This window comes from Panicum virgatum, chromosome 9N (genome assembly GCF_016808335.1).
Source record: "Panicum virgatum strain AP13 chromosome 9N, P.virgatum_v5, whole genome shotgun sequence".
Lineage (NCBI taxonomy): Eukaryota > Viridiplantae > Streptophyta > Magnoliopsida > Poales > Poaceae > Panicum > Panicum virgatum.
Genome location: NC_053153.1, coordinates 81,395,789 through 81,413,622, shown reverse-complemented (window position 1 = coordinate 81,413,622; position 17,834 = coordinate 81,395,789). Strand labels below are relative to the sequence as shown.

The following is a 17,834-nucleotide window of genomic DNA, read 5'->3' as shown; positions in this document are numbered from 1 at the left end:
CTCCGCCAATCCGAGACTGGCATCTTGATCAAATTACCAAATCATTCGTGGAGGTACTGAGCAAGCCGAAAAAAAATCATTTTTTTAAAAACAGCCATCACATTGCATATTTGTCAAACCTGGCAAGGTGACGACCTTTTTGAGATTGACGATGTTCTGGTGATGCAGCTTCTCATCTCCAGACCAGTCATAGTCAAGAACTCAGATCCCTTCTAGCACTCTAGCTGCTGTGAGTTGTAACACAAAACGGCACAGATTTATGAGATTTGCAACAGCTATATCTTAAAACTCCTAATAACACATTGAAAATTTGTAGCTGAGTTGCTGGCTAACCATACTTAGAAAGATAGAGTGATATTAAGCATCTCCCATGTAAGTTCCAAATTGATCCTGACCTGTAGAGAATCCAAAAGGTAAGAAGATAATTAGATAATGCAATATGAAAATGCATTAACTGGACTGAAATGATACCATGCTCTAGCAATCTCATGAGCAAACAAACCTTGAAATTAACCTTGATAATTGAAGCATATGTTTTAGTCCCTCCTATTTTCTACTGGTGGGATATGACAACAAGCTGAAACATTCACTTTAATTCGAATACTCAAAGAAAATGTAGCTATAACTCTATTAAATTTAATATTTATAGATTGATCTCATGTAAAGTTTTCTGAAGTTAAGCAGAACAATATTTCACTAAGCACATCTTGTGTTCAAAGTAACCATCCTCCAAAGTTGTTTTTTCAAGGCTCCATCAATAAATGGGAAAATTAAAACCTGATGCATTACCATTACAAATGCAACAATTATGCTACGGTTTATAGCAGCATGGGTTCATGAATCAAATGGCAATCCGGATATGTTAAACAATTGAAACTAATATATTAATCATAAGAAAAGAAAAAGAGCGAGCAATAGGTGGAATTTCTGTATTACCTGATGAAGGCAGCCTCTGCACGCAACCTGACGGCTTTCTAGCATAAAGAACGGAGAGGCCGCAAACCTATCATCAGTGGCAGCAGCGCAAGCACCAGGAGGCACGGTGGGCAGCATCGTCGATGGGAGCCCAAGCGGATCAGGCCGGCTGCCCTCACGCCTGGCTGCTGGTCGCCGGTGCCGCCTCCGGGATGGGGACCTCTCGAATTCCAGCAAGGCGTTGTGGACGCACACGCCGCACCGCAGGCCGTTCGGCCAGCACGATGGGCGCGGAGCCTTCCCCCGCCCCTGACGGCGGCGTGGCCGCTCCGCACGCCGCACGCCCCACACGGCTGCGGCGGACCCGGAGGCCGAAGGCGCGCGCGTCAGGGCGGAGGGCGCACCCAGCGCGGTTGTAGTCCCCCGCGGCCGAAGCGGAGGTGGCCAGGTTCACCGCGGCGGCGGAAGAAGGCGGCAGCTGGCGCGCGTCGCCCACCCGCGCCCAAGCGGCGGCGTCCGGGATTCCGGCGGCAGCTTGAGGACGCAGCAGGCGCAGTAGACGGCGGCCCGCGAGTCACGGCCGGTGCTTTGCAGTTCGCGGGCGTCGCGCGGGAGGAAGCCCGAAATTTGGTGAAAAATCAGTGCGAGAGAGGAGATGCTGGGTTCAAACCCTGGCCGATGTGTGCGGGAGAGGGGGGTGGAGTGGAACCGCGCGTTACGTTATGTTGAAGCCGGAGGATGATCCATATAACATTGGCCGTTGGATCAGTTTGACGCTGAGTAAGTAGTATTTATAGCCTTCGATTTTTACAAAGTGTAGTTTCTGGTTACATTTTTGTTGGTGCAATGCATACTGGACGTCTTAGTGGGGGACGATTTTGTGTGTGGACTGAGCGTATTTCGATCCTTCCTTTAGGGGTTGAATCGTAACCTAGCAGGGCTACGACGAGCGAGGTCGGGGCGGCGGCGGCGACGAGGGCGGTGACCGGAGAGGTGGTGTCGTCGAAGGCGGTGTCCCGTGTCCCTGGCCAAGGTTGCGCGGGTGTTCACCCTCTTCGCCGCCTCCGGGGCATCGGGGCTTCCCTCAGAAGCCGGCGCATTGGTGCTCTCCGCAGCCGAGGCCGCCGCCGAGCTCCACGTCTTCCGCCGCAACGCAGGGGCGGGAGAGAGCTCGGAGATGCGGCGCAAGAAGCGGAAGAGGAGTGACACCGAAGTGTAGCCGTTGTAATTCGGGTTGTACTCGAGCGGGAGCTGTCAACGCCTTGACCTTGTGCTCTGGTGTGAGCGCTTGGCTGGTGGTGTTCTTGTGCTATGCACCCCCTGTTCTGTCGCCTGAAACTCGCTGCTTTCCTAATGATGGAATCGCCTGAAACTTTGTTGCTTGCGTTCAGGGTACGAGCTTGATCTTTGTCGGCATGACATTTACATGTCACGCGTGTATGTATGATTGTATTTCTATTTTCCATGGATGGGTCGCACAACAAGTATTTCTATTTTCCATGGATGGGTCGCACAACAAGTATTTCTATTTTCCATGGATGGGTCGCACAACAAGTTGAGGCGGCGGCGGCTAGAAACCAGATTATGATTGGAAGCTGACGATGATCCGAGCACTGTCTGTACGGAGAAATCGAGCTATCTGTTCAGGCTCTCGGCCATTCAACGACCAAAACACACATGTTCTCGAGAGGCCAATGATGTGACAATTAACTAGTAGTAGATTCCAACGACAATATCCATGGAGACATGAGAGGCACTGGTTCGTTTTCATTCTCCTCTCCGCTGCTACCGTATCTTCGTCGGAGCTGAGTCATCATCGCCATCGGTCGGCCACACCTGCTCAACAACGTAACCGAGAGAATGTTTGCAACGCCGAAAGCCAGCACCAAAGCCTCAAGAATTGCTGCCGAGTGCCGACTCGATCCACACTTTGAATTCAATCCCCACAACACAAATAACAAATTCGCCGTCTCCTCACCACGCACTCGCACTGACAAAAGAAGCTGCAGAAGTTTCATCTGCAACTCCAACCAACTGTCTTCAGAAATAGTAGCAATCTTTCTCCAATTGCCATCACCTTAACACCACACTGACGTTGGATGTGATACTAATTAAGCAAAGATCCCACACACTTGACACTAAGGCCCTGTTTAGTTCCTAAAATTTTTTCTACAGTACCATCACATCGAATCTTTGGACACATGCATGAAGCATTAAATGCAGTTGAAAAAATAACTAATTACACAGTTCAACTGTAAATGACAAGACAAATCTTTTAAATCTAATTAGTTCATGATTGGACATTATTTGCCAAATAACAACGAAAGTGTTACAGTACCCAAATCCAAAAAAATTCGCGAACTAAACAAGCCCTAAAGAAGCATGAATGCTACTATAACGCAAAGCTCCAAACACTAACCCTAAACAGCATCTAGCTAATCCCTGAAATACAGCCACACAATCAAAAGGCCTAACCACGCAATGCAGCACAGGAGCTTTTGTTCTTTCCTCCCTCCACCTGGGAACCCCCGGAGCAGCCGCCACGTGTCCCAGCCCTGCGGGTGCTGAGTCGGATCCACGCACCTGTGCAATGGCACAGCGATATTTTGATACGGTTTTATCCACAACGGGCGAGACAGGGCCCCACTGCGACGCGTCTGATTGGGGGATTACACTAAATCACAGCGGGGACCTGGCGTGGATGGATTTAACAAAGTGCAAGTTGGAGAGAGTGATGTTGGGCTTGGGAGAGGGAACCGGGAAAGCTCCATTTGTGCAACCTTTTCAATTCTGGTAGGGACCTAAAGTGCATGGACTTTTTTGGTTTTAAATAAATTCGAGAATGACTTGGCACGCTGACGACTGCTAAGCATATTTGTTTGTATTTCTGGTGGCAGTTGTGTATGGTGAGCTTTGTCCAATTGCAAAATCCCGTGTAATCTCTAGTGCTCGATCTGTGACGCTGGAGAAGAAAAGCATGCAGCGTTTATTATTTTCCAGTTCATTTCATTTCATGTTTCAATATATTTGAAATCTCATGCTAACTCGCAGCCTTTTTTTAGGAAAAGAAAATCATGGCCTCAACCAAACAACCTTAGTCCATACGTAGCGGAAATGTGATGCAGCCAATCAGAGCTGACTAAGAAAGTAGTATGTGCTTTCTACTGCCAACAAACACATTTAACCAGCTTCACTTTTGCATTTGCACATGACATAAAGCTAGAATTTGCGTGGCTGGGACTGCACGGCAACAATCAGTATTGGAGGCTAAAGTTATTTCGTTACAAAAAATATAAAATTATACCGAATAATTGCCCTCTTTACACCAAGGCGGCAAGATGCACAAATCATGGTCTTGTTAGATTCTGGCTCGATCCATTAGATTTCTTGTTCATGAACTTTAGGTTAGGCAGGGACCAATCCCACGGTTAACAACCGAAAATGCCCCATGACAATCAATTAATACTATTTCTATGTGGTATCTAGGCTGGGCAAAGATCAATCGGCGCCACTATCTGAAGAGCTACAGGAAAAGAGGCCGGCCGGCCACTTTCAGTTTAATTATTATTATTATTGTGACCGAAAGCTACATCTTGTGTTTGAAATACCTAACATCAAATTATATGTTTGAGACTTGAGAGAAGCGAAGCTACATAGGAGTATACAGACATCGGTCTTAGGTAGCTGTGTCTACGTGCCTCACCAAATAAAGAAATTGTTTCTTATTTTTCTGAAATGCCTAGATCCACACCCCGCTGTCCAGCTATTGTAAAATCTTTCCCCGGGAACCCCTTCAGAGATTTTATATTAGCACTCGTACTGACTACAAATATTTCTGAACCTGTCAGACGACAATGTTCTGAACCTGACGGATAAAAAACAAATTCTCAGATGAGTTGTGGGAGTTGTGACATTTGCTTTGCCTTATAGTCAGAGAACTCAAACATAAATGCGCCCTCTCAATTCTCCTCGTCTGTCATCTCCTCTCGCACACGATCAGCAGGAGCTGGAACAAATTCCTCGGCTGTCTTGGCCCGAACCCAGTTCTTCGCATCCGGTGCCTTTCTCCATCCTGCAAGGACCTCCAAAACCCACAGCCTTAAGCTCGAGCTTGCTAGTGCGGTGCTGCTATTCTCGGTGCGCCGTTTGGTGGGGAAGTTTATATTCCTGGTTGCTCGAATCGGGTGCGCACGAATCGCTCAAGCTCGCGCCTTTTGTGGATTGCTTCCGCCTGAGCTCGGCTCGGCGTCGAGTTCTTGGAAGAGGCTTCGGCTCCCCTGTGGGCTACGGGCGCGCGCGAATCCAATGAAGGCGCGCTCTTTTGCTCGGTAGTCGCGACTGGAGGCGGCGACAGCAAGCATGGGCGCGGGCGCGTCGGACCTGGCGGGGATGGAGCCCGGCGGCAAGGTCGCGCGCGCCGGGCTGGGCGACCTGCCGGAGCTGTGCGCCGCGGAGGTGCTGCTCTACCTCGACGCGCCGGACATATGCCGGCTCGCGAGGCTGAACCGTGCGTTCCGCGGCGCGGCGGCGGCGGACTTCGTGTGGGACGCGAAGCTGCCGGAGAACTACGGCCATCTCCTGCGTTTCGTTGATGAAGCCAAGGAGGTGGGAAGTAGAGGGAGTAGGAGCGAGATGGGGAAGAAGGACATCTTTGCAACGCTCGCCAAGCCTGTGCCGTTCGACGGTGGCAAAAGGGTGAGATTTTCCTTTCGATCTTTTGATCGGTCATCGGTTTGATCGGTCATCGGTGTCACGGCGCACGGGCGGATTGGACCGCGCGGTTACTGTAGCACATGGCTTGTGTATCACGCGGCACAGTATTCCTTTATTTCCGGACTAACGGAAAGCGAGTTGTAATGACTTAAATAGCCGGTCCCTAGGAAGTTAATAACTCCGGTTCGAACCTTTTGCGCGAAGCGAGGACGAAAACGCAAGAGAGTTATTTAGTAGGTGTGATTTACTCAAAATGTAGAGTAGATCTTAGCCGTTATCTTAGGCCGGGTCGTTAGAATCGGTCTCGTTCCATTTTGATTTTTTTCAAAGAGATTTGGATATGGGGCTGAGCATGCATAACCTTAATTTGCTTCTATTTTTTTTATCTGCCCTTGCAAGAACATAAATTTCTGAATAGTTCAACTGTTTAGGTAGTTTGAACTTCGAGTTTGATATTTTTGTGGAAAGGAAGTGTCAATTTTAGGGGAGGCTTCCTTTAAAAAAAGTCTCGTGGTTTCTCTTTCTTTGCATAGAGCCATGAAAACAAGAAAGAACTATGCAGTTTTCTTGTTGTTTTATGCGAAATTGAATAGTTTAAAATTTAAATGTTTGGTCTATAGAGAAGTTTTCCAACGTGTACTTTTTTCTTTTTTTGTCCGGCAGGAATTCTGGTTGGAGAAGAGCAAAGGTGGGATCTGCATGGCTTTGTCGTCGAAAGCCCTGGTGATAACAGGAATCGGTGACAGAAGATACTGGGTTAACATGCCAACCACTGAATCTAGGTAAATATGAACTCGCACCATACTTCCTTGTTCCTAGCGTGTTGAAATTTATCTCCCACTTTTTTTTTGAAGAAATTTCCCTCTTGTTTGTGCTGCTACGGTTGTTGACATCTATGCCCTGTGTTTTTTGTATGGTGGGATTGTAATGATTTTTTTTTTGTTGTTACAGTCAAAAATCACAAAAGTGGAGTGAAGTGAAATTATTTTTCTCCTTTTCTGATTGACTTGTATTGATGAAAATTTTAAATACGGGAACGGGAATGAATTGGTCTCATGATGCTATAGTTGCTAATTTGATGAGGTAAGCATGGATGCTAGCAAAAATTGACAGGAGATAATTTGTTGAAAATAGCACCGTGTGTGGAGCTGAAATTCAGTTGTTCTGCCAATATTTCTTTAGCTTTGAACTCATGGTTTCTAATACCATTCTTACCACCAAATTTCTCTGCCCTTGTGTGATCAGCTCTACACTTTTTTCGCTACCGATGACTACCTTTTTAGACAGTGCACAAAATATTTGTGCATGTGACTGACCTGTTTTATAACGAAATACAAAAACTACTACTTAGTTCCTTAGCGATGATCGTGTCCAATGAATGGGGAAAAAAAACACCTGTACCTCGCACTGGCACCTAAAAAATACTAACTATGTTTATAAACGTGTAAGGACTGAAAGCTTCTGAGCACAAAAAACAAGGAGGAAACAGTTTGCTCTATCCCGGTTGCCTTATGCTGTTTTCTTGTCATTGGGGGCGGCCAAATAGCGTGAACACAACTATACAAGCCTGCCTTTCTTTGAGCACACAATGTTTGTTTCTGCATGCTTGTATTTTCTTACTTTTGGATGGCGGGTATTGAGCTTTGTTCCATGTTTGCTGAGCTGATATATGTTTGAGAGACATGTGGATCATATGGCTTGTTATCTTTATGGTAATTGTTAATATGGCTTGTTGCTGTGACTCTTATTAAAAGCTGGCAATTGACTGTCAAGCGTGATGCCAATGTACTAGAAAATTTGAAAGAAATTCATTGCCTTTGATTATTTGAGTTCCATTTTGCAGAGCTGAATGCTGTGTACTATATTATATGGTGAAAATAAACTGAACCCTACCTTTTGTGGATGATCCCTGCAGGTTCCACTCATTTGCATATCTCCAGCAAATCTGGTGGTTTGAGGTAGTTGGAGAAGTGGATTTCAGCTTCCCTGCAGGGACCTACAGCCTGTACTTCAGGCTTCATCTTGGCAAGTCTTCAACACGTTTTGGCCGCCGTGTTTGCTGCTCGGAGCAAATCCATGGCTGGGACAAGAAGCCTGTACGGTTTCAGTTATCTACATCAGATGGTCAGCACGCCGTGTCCCAGTGCTACTTAGACGAGCCTGGAAGCTGGATCTTGTACCACGTTGGTGATTTCGTTGCGTCAAGCTCTGAACAGCCAATCAAACTGAAGTTCTCGCTAGCCCAGATCGACTGCACTCATACAAAAGGTGGTCTGTGCGTCGATTCAGTTGTAATATATCCAAAGGGCTTTGAGCCAGAAAGGGTGATCAGGGCTCAGAAATGAGTTTGCCACTTGATAGAGTCACTATACATTAAGAGTTGTAGAGAAATATGAGCAGCCTGCCATTTTTAACTCGGGCTAATTGTATATGCTTGTGAGAGCGTGTGTATATGGTAGAATGGTTTTCTTTTGTATGACGGCACCAGTGTGCTGTTTCTCATGGTGGTCATGGCGCTGACTGCCTAGGACAGGAACCTGTGTGTATGGAGCTTTGGAGCTCAGTTACATTTTTGTGATCCGTATGGTTATGGTTCTCAACTTCTCTTCATGGGCCATGTTTAGTTCCCAAAATTTTTTCAAGATTCCCCATCACATCAAATTTTTGGACACATGGAGCATTAAATATAGTTTAAAAAATAATCAATTACACAATTTAGCTGTAAATGATGCGATGAATCTTTTGAGCCTAATAAATCCATAATTGGACACTAATTACCAAATAAAAATGAAATGCTACAATAGCCGAACGCAAAAAAAAAAAAAACGCGAACTAAACCCGCCCGTATGGTTTAATTTGCCCCAAGTCGTAACTCTTGACTCTCATTTTTCTTGTGGACATTGAACGTTGCAATGCTGAATCTGAATGGATGAGATTACTGCAGGACTTCAAAATTTATTGGTGCTGTCTAACAACAAAGATCGTTAAAAGTCCAAGCCCTTTTACAATGCTTGAAAATACTTCATAACGCTTTCTAATACCTCTCAATGCCCACCCATAATATTGGTTTTAATTAATTTTAATCATTGAAGGGTACAATAGTAATTGAGATACCCAAATCCCACCATGAATTTCTGATCTTCTTAACTTTGGAGGCATTGGGAGGCGTTATGGCACATATGGACCCATCGCCCATAGGCACATCTAACGCCTCCCGATGCTTTTTCATTGACGCTTCCCAACGTCTTATCTCATATGGGCCCACAAATCATAGACACGTAAAATACCTCCCGATACCTCTCCAATCATGTAAAAAAAATCTCTAGCCTGCATCGGTGTCACCGGGGAGAAGACCAAACTGTTCAAAATCTGGTTCTTTAAAACTTGGGGAACTGTCCCCCCCCCACACACACACAAGAAAGAGACCTACACCAGATTGTGAGACACGATCTTTCACCTTTCCTTTGGTCTTGCATGACAAGAAGTCGGTGTGCCTTGGACTCGTTTGACTGCGCCGGTAGCGGTCGGCAACCCCACCACTGACCCCAGGGTCGGCACGCAAAGCGGGTGCGGCACGGGCGGCGTGGTTGGACTCAGCGGGCGGCTGATACCAGAAACCACAAGCAGAGAGAGAGGCAGAGCAAAACCGCCTACCGCCCCAACCCCAAGCCCAAAGGAGCAAAAGCGTCCACGCAAACTGGGTTCGGTTCCTCCCCCTCCCCACCCAACTTCCTTCCCCTCCTCCTCGCTTCCCTCCCCTCCACCACCCGCCCTACCCAACCCAAGGGCCTCTGACCGTTTCCATGGATGGAGACATGGAGGTGGACGACAGCGGCGGCCGCTGGGACTTCCTCGACTGGGTCGGCCCCGACACCTCCTCCTGCATCTTCCAGCTCCTCGACGACCCCGCCGACCTCGCCCGCGCCGCCGCCGTCTCGCGCTCCTGGCGCCGATTCGGTACGCCCCTCATCCCAATCGCCCTGCCTGCCTGTCCGTCGTCGTGCTCTCCACAGATTTCTAGAACGGATTCGCCTTCCCTTCCCCTCTCTGTCGTCGGGTTGCGTGATTGCCTAATTGGGTATTTCCCCTCTCCCCATGCAGTGATCGGCCGCGAATTCTGCAAGGTCCTGTGCCGGCGGATATGCCCCGAGGTCGCCAGCTTCACCCGCGCGGTCGTCGTCACCCGCTTGCCGCCCGCCGCCGAGTCCAGCCGCGACTCCGAGTTCAGGACCCGCGAGAGGGACCACGTCGTCTACTCCTACCTCGGGGGCGCCCTCGTCTCCGCCAAGCCCTCCATGGACTGCATCCTGCACTGCATCGGGGCCTCCAGCACCGACTATTTCCCCGAGGAGACCATAGAAAACACGCTCGACCCGCGGGACCGGGTCCATCACCGACCCTCCTACTGGTCCAGCGGCGGCCACGAGGACCCCGACGCCCCCGAGAGCTTGACATACAGGCTTAGCTCTGATCTCTGCATGATTCATGAGGTCAGAGTACAGCCCTTCCAAGGTAGGACACGCACCTCATTTAGGTTGTCGTCAAGTCTCTAGTTGGCTACAATTAGATTTGTCTTTCCGGGGACATTGATTGATCATGTGAATTCCATTGCCCTGCCATTTTTTTTTTGGCTTTGTGCTGCCAGCTTTCTTTCAGACAGGCAATCCTATCTATGCTTCAAAGGCGGTGCGCATTCGGATGGGCCATTCAAAGCTTCCTCCTGGAGAAGAGTCTTTTGTTACGGATGAGAATGAGAACAGGAAGGCAATCGCTGATGAAAATTACGTGTGGACGTACACGTCACCAGAGTTCCCTATGCTGCCGGTGAGTTAGTTAAAAGCCAGCATCTTCACCCCTCTTGTTCACTCATCTACCGGCCATCAGGTAGCAGCTTCTTTTAAGATGGCATCGGGCACTATAAAATATAGATGTGGCACTTTGAGAATTTTAGCAGTCTGTTTGGAATATGCTGGAGAGATCACTCCCTCTGCAAGATAGTCAAGTGCTATGATCTTAATCCTAGACTGGTTCTACTACATTTTTAATTGAAATTTGAAAACCTCCAGTCATTATGTTTAACAAGCTTTCAGCAATGGAACAGCTTAGTTTTTTTTTCTTATAATTTATGCAGTATCATTGCAGTTAAGAAAACGACAACTGAGCCCACAAGAAGTCGTTGTTCTACCTTGCCTTTTATTTCACTTTTGTTTAATTGTATGAGTCTGTCACTGGTCGAATATTCTAGGCAAAAGGAGTTTTGGTACTGAATGTCTGAGCTTGTATTTTCCACTTTCCTCGGTCAGACCTGAATGGATGATATGGCAACTTTACTGATGCCATCTTATGTTGGCATTGTAGGAAAATGTGTTACAGACCTTCAAGCTTCCGCGTCCTGTCCTTTGCATTGGTGGTGTAGTGAAGATTGAACTGCTGGGAAGAATACAGAAACAAGCTTCAGATCATAAGTATTACATATGGTAAGTTCTCAATCTTCTGATTTTCTATGTTGATTGGTCACCTGTTTTCTTTTTCATGGTTCTCTTCGCACAAAGTGAGAGAGTCATAGAGGGAACTGGTTACTTGTATGGTTGTTATGCGAATTTCAATATTGCATATCTGTTCAGTTTCAAGCTGGAATCGGAGTGCACAGCTTAATTTTCATTTTGGAAAAGATTCACACAGCTTATTTTCCACCAACAACCTCAAAATAGTTTGTCTACATCAGAACCATTTCCTATGTGATTCTTATTATCTTCCCTTTAAACTCATCCTCGAGAAATACATGCCATCTTGTGATGGTGAATTTTCTGGTCTATATCTAAAGTAGAGTTTGCTTTCTATAATTGTCTGAAGCATCTCCTTGCATATGCATCAACTCTGTTATGCTAACGTTTGTTTTCTTTTTGTGTTGACAGTGTCTGCCATGCCCAAGTGATAGGGCGCTCGCTTTCACCTGATTTCATGGTCGACATCTCTGATCCTGCTGCTTACTCAATCCTCAAGTATTTACCCGGTGCCAGTAACTTGTGCATGGAAGACATAATCAACAGTGACGCTAAAGACTCGACGGAGTGGCACTCGCTTGTAGCTAGGTACAGGCAGATGAGGCATGTGGCGATGGTGAATATGCTGCTTGGTCCTGTACAGTTTATGGATGGAGAAGACGATGTCGGTGGTGTCACAGATGATGACTTGTACATGTAGGCTTTGTTTGCTGGCCTGGAGCACTCTGTAACCTAATTGAACGAAGGTTGTTCAGATGCAACTGTTTCTGTTTCTGTTTTTGCAACTCTGAACGAGGCTAGGTTGTTCAAATGAGTAGAGTGCAAACATTTACTGTTTCTGGTTTTGCAATACCTGTTCTGGTTTTCCTCCGTTCTTGGCTTGTTCCTTTATCGTCTGACATTTTTTCTGCTGGAATGCTGAACATTTTTTCTGCAAGCCCTCCCTCCATCTTCCCTTACCCATCAGCTCGACGGCAATGTGGTGCACGAGCCGCTGACCGCTGACCGCTGCCGCCGTTCTGCTCCCCAAACGCCGGACGGCCGGAGCTGCAGTTCAGGCAGCAGGACCCCAAGTTCGCCGACTCCTTGATTTTCTTTCCTCGCTCGAAGTCTGACATGTCATCGATTTGTTGGCCTCAGTGGATCGAGGGTCGCACAGGCCGCGGCAATGGCGCCGGTCGCCGGCGGCGACGCGGCCTCGTCGGCTGCCATGGCGGAGACGGCAATGGCGTCGGTTCCCGTCGGCGTCGCGGCCTCGTGGGCTGCCGTGGCGGCATCGGCAATGGCGTCGGTCGCTGGCTACGACGCGGCCTCCTCGGCTGCCATGGCGCCGCCCCGAGAGATTTATTACAGGTTAGCCCACTTATAGTTTTACAAATAACCTCCTAATTCGGATCGCGATTAACAACTAATAACCGCTATCCGATATTTAAAAATAGCCCCCTTATCGGGATCCAATATTTTGCAAAAGACCCGCTCTCCCTCTTCCCTGGATGGGCCGACGGCGACGGCCGCCGAACCTTCCCTCCGTCCACTGCAGGCGCGAAGTCCAAACTATCCATCCCCAGCTTCAATCCTGTCACAGGCTTTCCTGCCCTCCGGATCAAAGAATATTTGCGCCCCCTCCGATCATGGGGTAATGTTCGGGAGGAGCGATTCGCCGGATCCGATGTATCCGTCGCCAATCCACCGCCATCAGCTGGAACCACGAGTGCTGCTGCACGATGATCACCAGTGCGGTGGAATGGGAGCATTCGGCGAACGATTGTGACCGTTGCTTCTGCGGAAAGAACGTGTGGCGGCCGCAAGACCTCGTCAAGGCAATGGCATGTTCTTCGGAGAAGCAGCCCGTTCGTGGATGTGGATCATCACATTGTTTATGGTACATTGCTGCTAACTTCTACTTGACTGTTGGGACTAGAGTTTGTTGTCGCTAAACCCCGTTTCTGCTGAAGAAATAGGCCGCAGTTGAATGGATTAAATTGGTACAAGGGATTTGCATTAGGCTGATGCAATTTGTTCCAGCTCAGTCTTCTGCATTAAATTGTCACCATGCCTAGAGAAAGGTAGCGCTGAATTGGCCACCGATTTGCCACATACAAGATGAATTACAGTATCTCTTGATTACAACTAGATACTCCTTGATTTGCTGATGGAACTGAATCTTGATGTCAGTCTGACCACTCCATTCGTTGGCTTGGTACTGTTACCAGTGACTTTTCTTTAATAAATTCTCCCCCATGCCTTTTGACAAAATTGTGTTTCCTACGTAGTGTGCATTGAAAATTTGAGTAGTCTTCTGTGCAATCTTTAGATTCAGAGCTTTGTCATTTGGTTGCCTTGTAAGATGTGATCTACCTTGCTTGTGATTGTGGTACTTTTTTTACCTCATGCCCGGAAATAGATATGTTCCTGTCCATTTGATAATCAGCAACAGCCAGAAGTTATGGCTTCTTTATACCGAGATGGATGTGCACTACAAGAACTTCTCTAGGCCATAAATCAAGTTCTGCAAATAATCCAAGTGAAATGTCTTGTTAGAAAACCAAAGATAGTGAAGTGCAACTATCTCATGACTCATGAATCATGGATAACACAGAAAGTGTGGTGCCAAGTTACCTTCAACCGTACCACCTTTCTTATTGCCAGGATTAATCCTGGCATTAGGCATTGAACATTTGTAACATCATGCCGTAAGGTGTAAATCTGAAAGTGTTGAGTGATGTGCTCAGTTCAGTGTATTTCAGTCGAACCATACCACTATGCACTAGAGCTTATTAGTACCTCTCCTGGGCCTGAGAAATTGATTGATGTGCTGGAAACAAGACCTGGAAGAACCATACTGTGTACACGCACTCCATCTTCTCCAAGTACTTGGCCCCTTGCCTATTCCAAAATATCAGTCAATTAGTTTCTGGACACTTTTTGGTGTTGTGGATTATTTGTAGAGTTGAAAAACTAGTCAGAAATGCACACAAAAAAGAGGTTTCTGTAGCACTCTAGGAAGCTACAATTGCAATATCTTCTATGGACACTTACTGGATTACTGGTATCCATATCTTCCCTGTTGTATATCTGGCCAAGATCTGATATGTTATTTGCAATCTGTATTGCATCTTGCGAAGGCAAGTCCTGTCGATGTCAACATGATTGCATCAGTCTGCAAATTCCTGACAGCATATATTGACAACTGTACTTTGTGTACTGTAGATTAATTTGTTTCTTTTGGCATTTCATTCATCGACGGGTGACGTTCGAGGGCACATATTTGTTTCCTGGTAGCACATAACAAATGGTTTGATTTGTCATGAATGCTTCATACCGATGGGTTAGGTCTTGATTCCACAATTTCAGCATTGCTGTAGTGAAATGAGGCCTGTATAGCAGCTTGTTGAAGGAGCACTGAGCCAATCGATAATGTTGGTGCAACCAAGCAACCCTGATCAGGGAACCAGCATTAGTTGGCTTGCTTAAATGGCACTGGCAGTGTAAATTTCGGAAATAGTGTGGTAGTGACTATACCATGCTTGCCTTCTCGCAAAATGCTGAAAGTTCAGTTACTGTATCTAACTCAATTTTCGGAACATAGACAATGCTGCTTAAACCAAATGCTGCTGCCTGTTCACAAATCATTTCAGATTGACAAGCACTGTTATATTCGTTATCAGGTTTTAGACATAGAAAGAATATGAAGCACAATCTGATGAGTTGACATGATTAGGCCTTGACCTGACAGATTAGATAATTAATTTTAGTTTTGAATTATGTTTCTCTGACTCATTGTCAGGATTACTGAAATGCATTCCTGAGGTTCTGAGTCAGTTTGCTGCTTAAATCCACTCAGGGACTTTTGGAATTTGGATGCGTATGAAACCATAAGACTTGCATAGCAGTATTTATTTTTAGCTTTGTGCTTGAGCATATTGCAATTTGATGCAGCTTACATATCATTTTCCATGTTGTAGGTGGACAACGGACATACCTGCTTGACATTGTCATAAACAGTTGAAGGTTCACTGAAATCAACAACCACGCCAGTTGCTCTCGACTGAAAGAACAGACAATGCAATTAGCCAATAAGATGGCCTGAAGAAGCAGACCGAAAATTTGCATTATGCGGCAAGGTCTGTACTTGTGCTATGGAGCCTAGAACCATTGTGAGATCGTTGAGCACCGGAATTTCCAACGGCTCCTCCATGCCACTTATCTGGAGCGCAATGTGCCAGCATTCACAAAGAGTCCGAGATAAAGAACAGAAGCAGCAGCTTGGAGATTGAAAGTGGGAGACAAGTGCAGGGGAAATAGCACATTGAATGAACGGCGAGCACCTGTCCCGCGTCCTCGCCAATGCCCTGGGAATCGATTGCCCCTGCGAGCTCCATGCCCCTGGCTTTACTCACTGCAACAATCGCCGTCCTCCCAATTTCCTTTGTGGCCCCGATGATAACAACCTGGGCATAATAACACCGGCAGGCGGCAGGCTTTGCCCTCAGAAGGAAGCTAACGGTGACAGAGCAGTTGGTTTTCCGAAGAACACAAGCAACAGCAGGGTACAGTACCTTGATTGTGCTCTGGGACGGTGGCGTCTCCATGGAGCACAGGACCTTGGCTGCATTCCTCGTCGCAAATTTCCCGCATGTTCTGATTCCAACAGGATGGCATAACGAAACCATCTTCATTCAGCAGAAGCCGCGGAGGGAGAGAGCTCGAGTTTGGTGAGTATGCTCTGTTTGCCCCCCTCCCGTTTGTGTCCTGGGTTATCTTATCCTCTTTGTTTGAACGTGAGTGTCCTCAAGCCATTTATTTGGCCTGCATGCGTAAATGTCAGCTTCTGGGGTGGGACCCCTTCTACTTAACTCTAGTTTGTAGGTTAGCACTGATGCAACTTTAATTGAATGCCTGAAATGGACTCGGCCTTGTTGCGTGGACTCTGGTTAATCCAGTGTCTTCTTGTTGATTCTTTGATGCATAGCAAGGCACTCTGGATAATGGGTCCATGGTCCAAGACTCCTTCCAAGCTCTCGGACAGCAGAGAAAGACGGCCCCAGGTACGGAACCCAACATCCGGTGGCTCGGGGTGAGAGGGATTTGCCGGGCCGCATGCGCGTGGCCGGCGGGTCAATCTCCTGTCCTGGCCACCACCCTACCTTGTAAAAATCCTCCTATCCTATCCACTTTCAAAAGGTTTTGATGAATCGATTCCGGGAGGGTGAACGTGAATCGATCCATCAAAACCTTTTGAAAAGAGCCACTGGTACCATGTTTCTCTCTCTCTTTTTTCTTTTTGAAAACAACGAATTGTCACTAGATCTCGGCATCTGCGCTGAAAGAAAAACAAATCATTGTTTTCTTTTATATCACAAATATGGCATCTGAGATTTTTTTAAAAGAAAGCATCTGATATTTTTATGGAAAACAAGAGAAACCAGCCCAACACAATGTCAATATACAGAGATAAATAGTTTATCGTGTCGAGCGCATGAGAACAAAATGCAATGTTCACGTTGGATCGTCATCACCCACCACGGGCCGCGGATCACAAAAATATACCAGCACAGTAGTACTAGTACTCTTTCCGTTCATCTTTTCGTTCCAAATTATAAGTCATTCCAAGAATCTTGGAGAGTCAAATTTTTTAATTTTGATCAAATTTTTTAATTTTGATCAAATTTATATAACAAGATAATAACATTTATGATATCAATTAAGTATCATTAGATTCTTTATTAGCTATATTTTCATAGTGTAACTATTTGATGTCAAAAATTTTTATATTTTTTTATAATTTTAGTTAAATTTTGATATAGTTTGACTCTCCAAGATTCTTGCACAATGCACTTACTTTGCTGCAGAATTTTCGTCTTTTCTGGAGGGGCACCAGTACCACCACCACTGCAGCTGCAGGCTCGCCTCGCCTCAGTAGTCGGTGATCCAGCTGCTCCAGCAGCAGCCCGCTCGCCCGGTCGTCCTCCGCTAGCCCCACCTGGTCTCACCTCCATGACATGCGGGCCCCGCGGAACCGGCTCGCCTTTGGATGCGCACGCCACGCGCACTCGAGTGACCGCGCCGAGTGAGTCGGACCAACGAACCCGATGCGCTGCGCTCCTCATCGGACTCGGTCGACCGGTCGGTTCGGTGCTCCGCGTCGCTGGCCGATCCGGATCACGGCGCCGGCTGACAGCGCGGGCCCACCCACCATACGTGGATCTCCCACGCACGCGCGCAGATACGCCGCCGTGGTCGCCTTCCGCCTTGTGCTGGCGGATTCAGTCGGATTCAGCTAGCCACAACAGTATTTTTTTCTCACGTAAAATCAGTCTAGTCACCAACCAGCCAGCCAATAGTATTTTCCTCCCACGCGAAACGCATGTCGCATGTCCGCCCGGCCCCGCTGGCGCGCATTATTTATTGGGCACGCAAAGTAGCTGCCCGCGACGGCGCGGCGCGGTCGCTGACTCGCGGGCCCCGCCGCGGTACCCCCTGGCGGTTAATGATGGGGCCATGAGTTTTAAGATCCACGGCGGAATGGGTTAGCACTTAGCAGCAGGCAGGCATCCCATGGCTATCGTACAAGGACAACACGTCATCGCCTCATCGGGTTAGATTGCTTTTTTTTTTCTTGAAGACTGGTTAGATTGCTTTTCGCGCTGCTCTTTCTTCCCTTTGCTGCATCAAAGCATAGGATCTTTTACTTACTTATAT

General features: G+C 47.1%; 3 protein-coding genes across 3 annotated transcripts; 2 read left to right on the top strand and 1 right to left on the bottom strand.

Annotated features, from left to right (window-relative positions):
- The first annotated feature begins 4,853 nt into the window (after positions 1-4,853).
- Positions 4,854-8,238, top strand: LOC120691998 (F-box protein PP2-A13-like). The gene is made up of 3 exons (XM_039975212.1): positions 4,854-5,610; positions 6,292-6,410; positions 7,544-8,238. The coding sequence occupies exons 1-3, from the start codon at positions 5,275-5,277 to the stop codon at positions 7,971-7,973; spliced, it is 885 nt and encodes a 294-aa protein (XP_039831146.1). The 5' UTR covers positions 4,854-5,274; the 3' UTR covers positions 7,974-8,238.
- A 1,056-nt stretch (positions 8,239-9,294) lies between these two features.
- LOC120691996 (F-box protein At4g00755-like) lies at positions 9,295-12,002 on the top strand. Its single transcript, XM_039975211.1, has 5 exons — positions 9,295-9,585; positions 9,730-10,140; positions 10,274-10,452; positions 10,987-11,105; positions 11,544-12,002. Exons 1-5 carry the CDS (start codon positions 9,432-9,434, stop codon positions 11,830-11,832), a joined length of 1,152 nt encoding a protein of 383 aa, XP_039831145.1. The 5' UTR covers positions 9,295-9,431; the 3' UTR covers positions 11,833-12,002.
- A 1,073-nt stretch (positions 12,003-13,075) lies between these two features.
- LOC120691995 (dihydrodipicolinate reductase-like protein CRR1, chloroplastic) lies at positions 13,076-15,914 on the bottom strand. Its single transcript, XM_039975210.1, has 10 exons — positions 15,692-15,914; positions 15,461-15,583; positions 15,265-15,339; positions 15,115-15,180; positions 14,655-14,750; positions 14,455-14,571; positions 14,172-14,264; positions 13,917-14,018; positions 13,752-13,838; positions 13,076-13,641 (listed from the first exon to the last, which is right to left on the bottom strand). The coding sequence occupies exons 1-10, from the start codon at positions 15,809-15,811 to the stop codon at positions 13,609-13,611; spliced, it is 912 nt and encodes a 303-aa protein (XP_039831144.1). The 5' UTR covers positions 15,812-15,914; the 3' UTR covers positions 13,076-13,608.
- Positions 15,915-17,834: the final 1,920 nt, after the last annotated feature.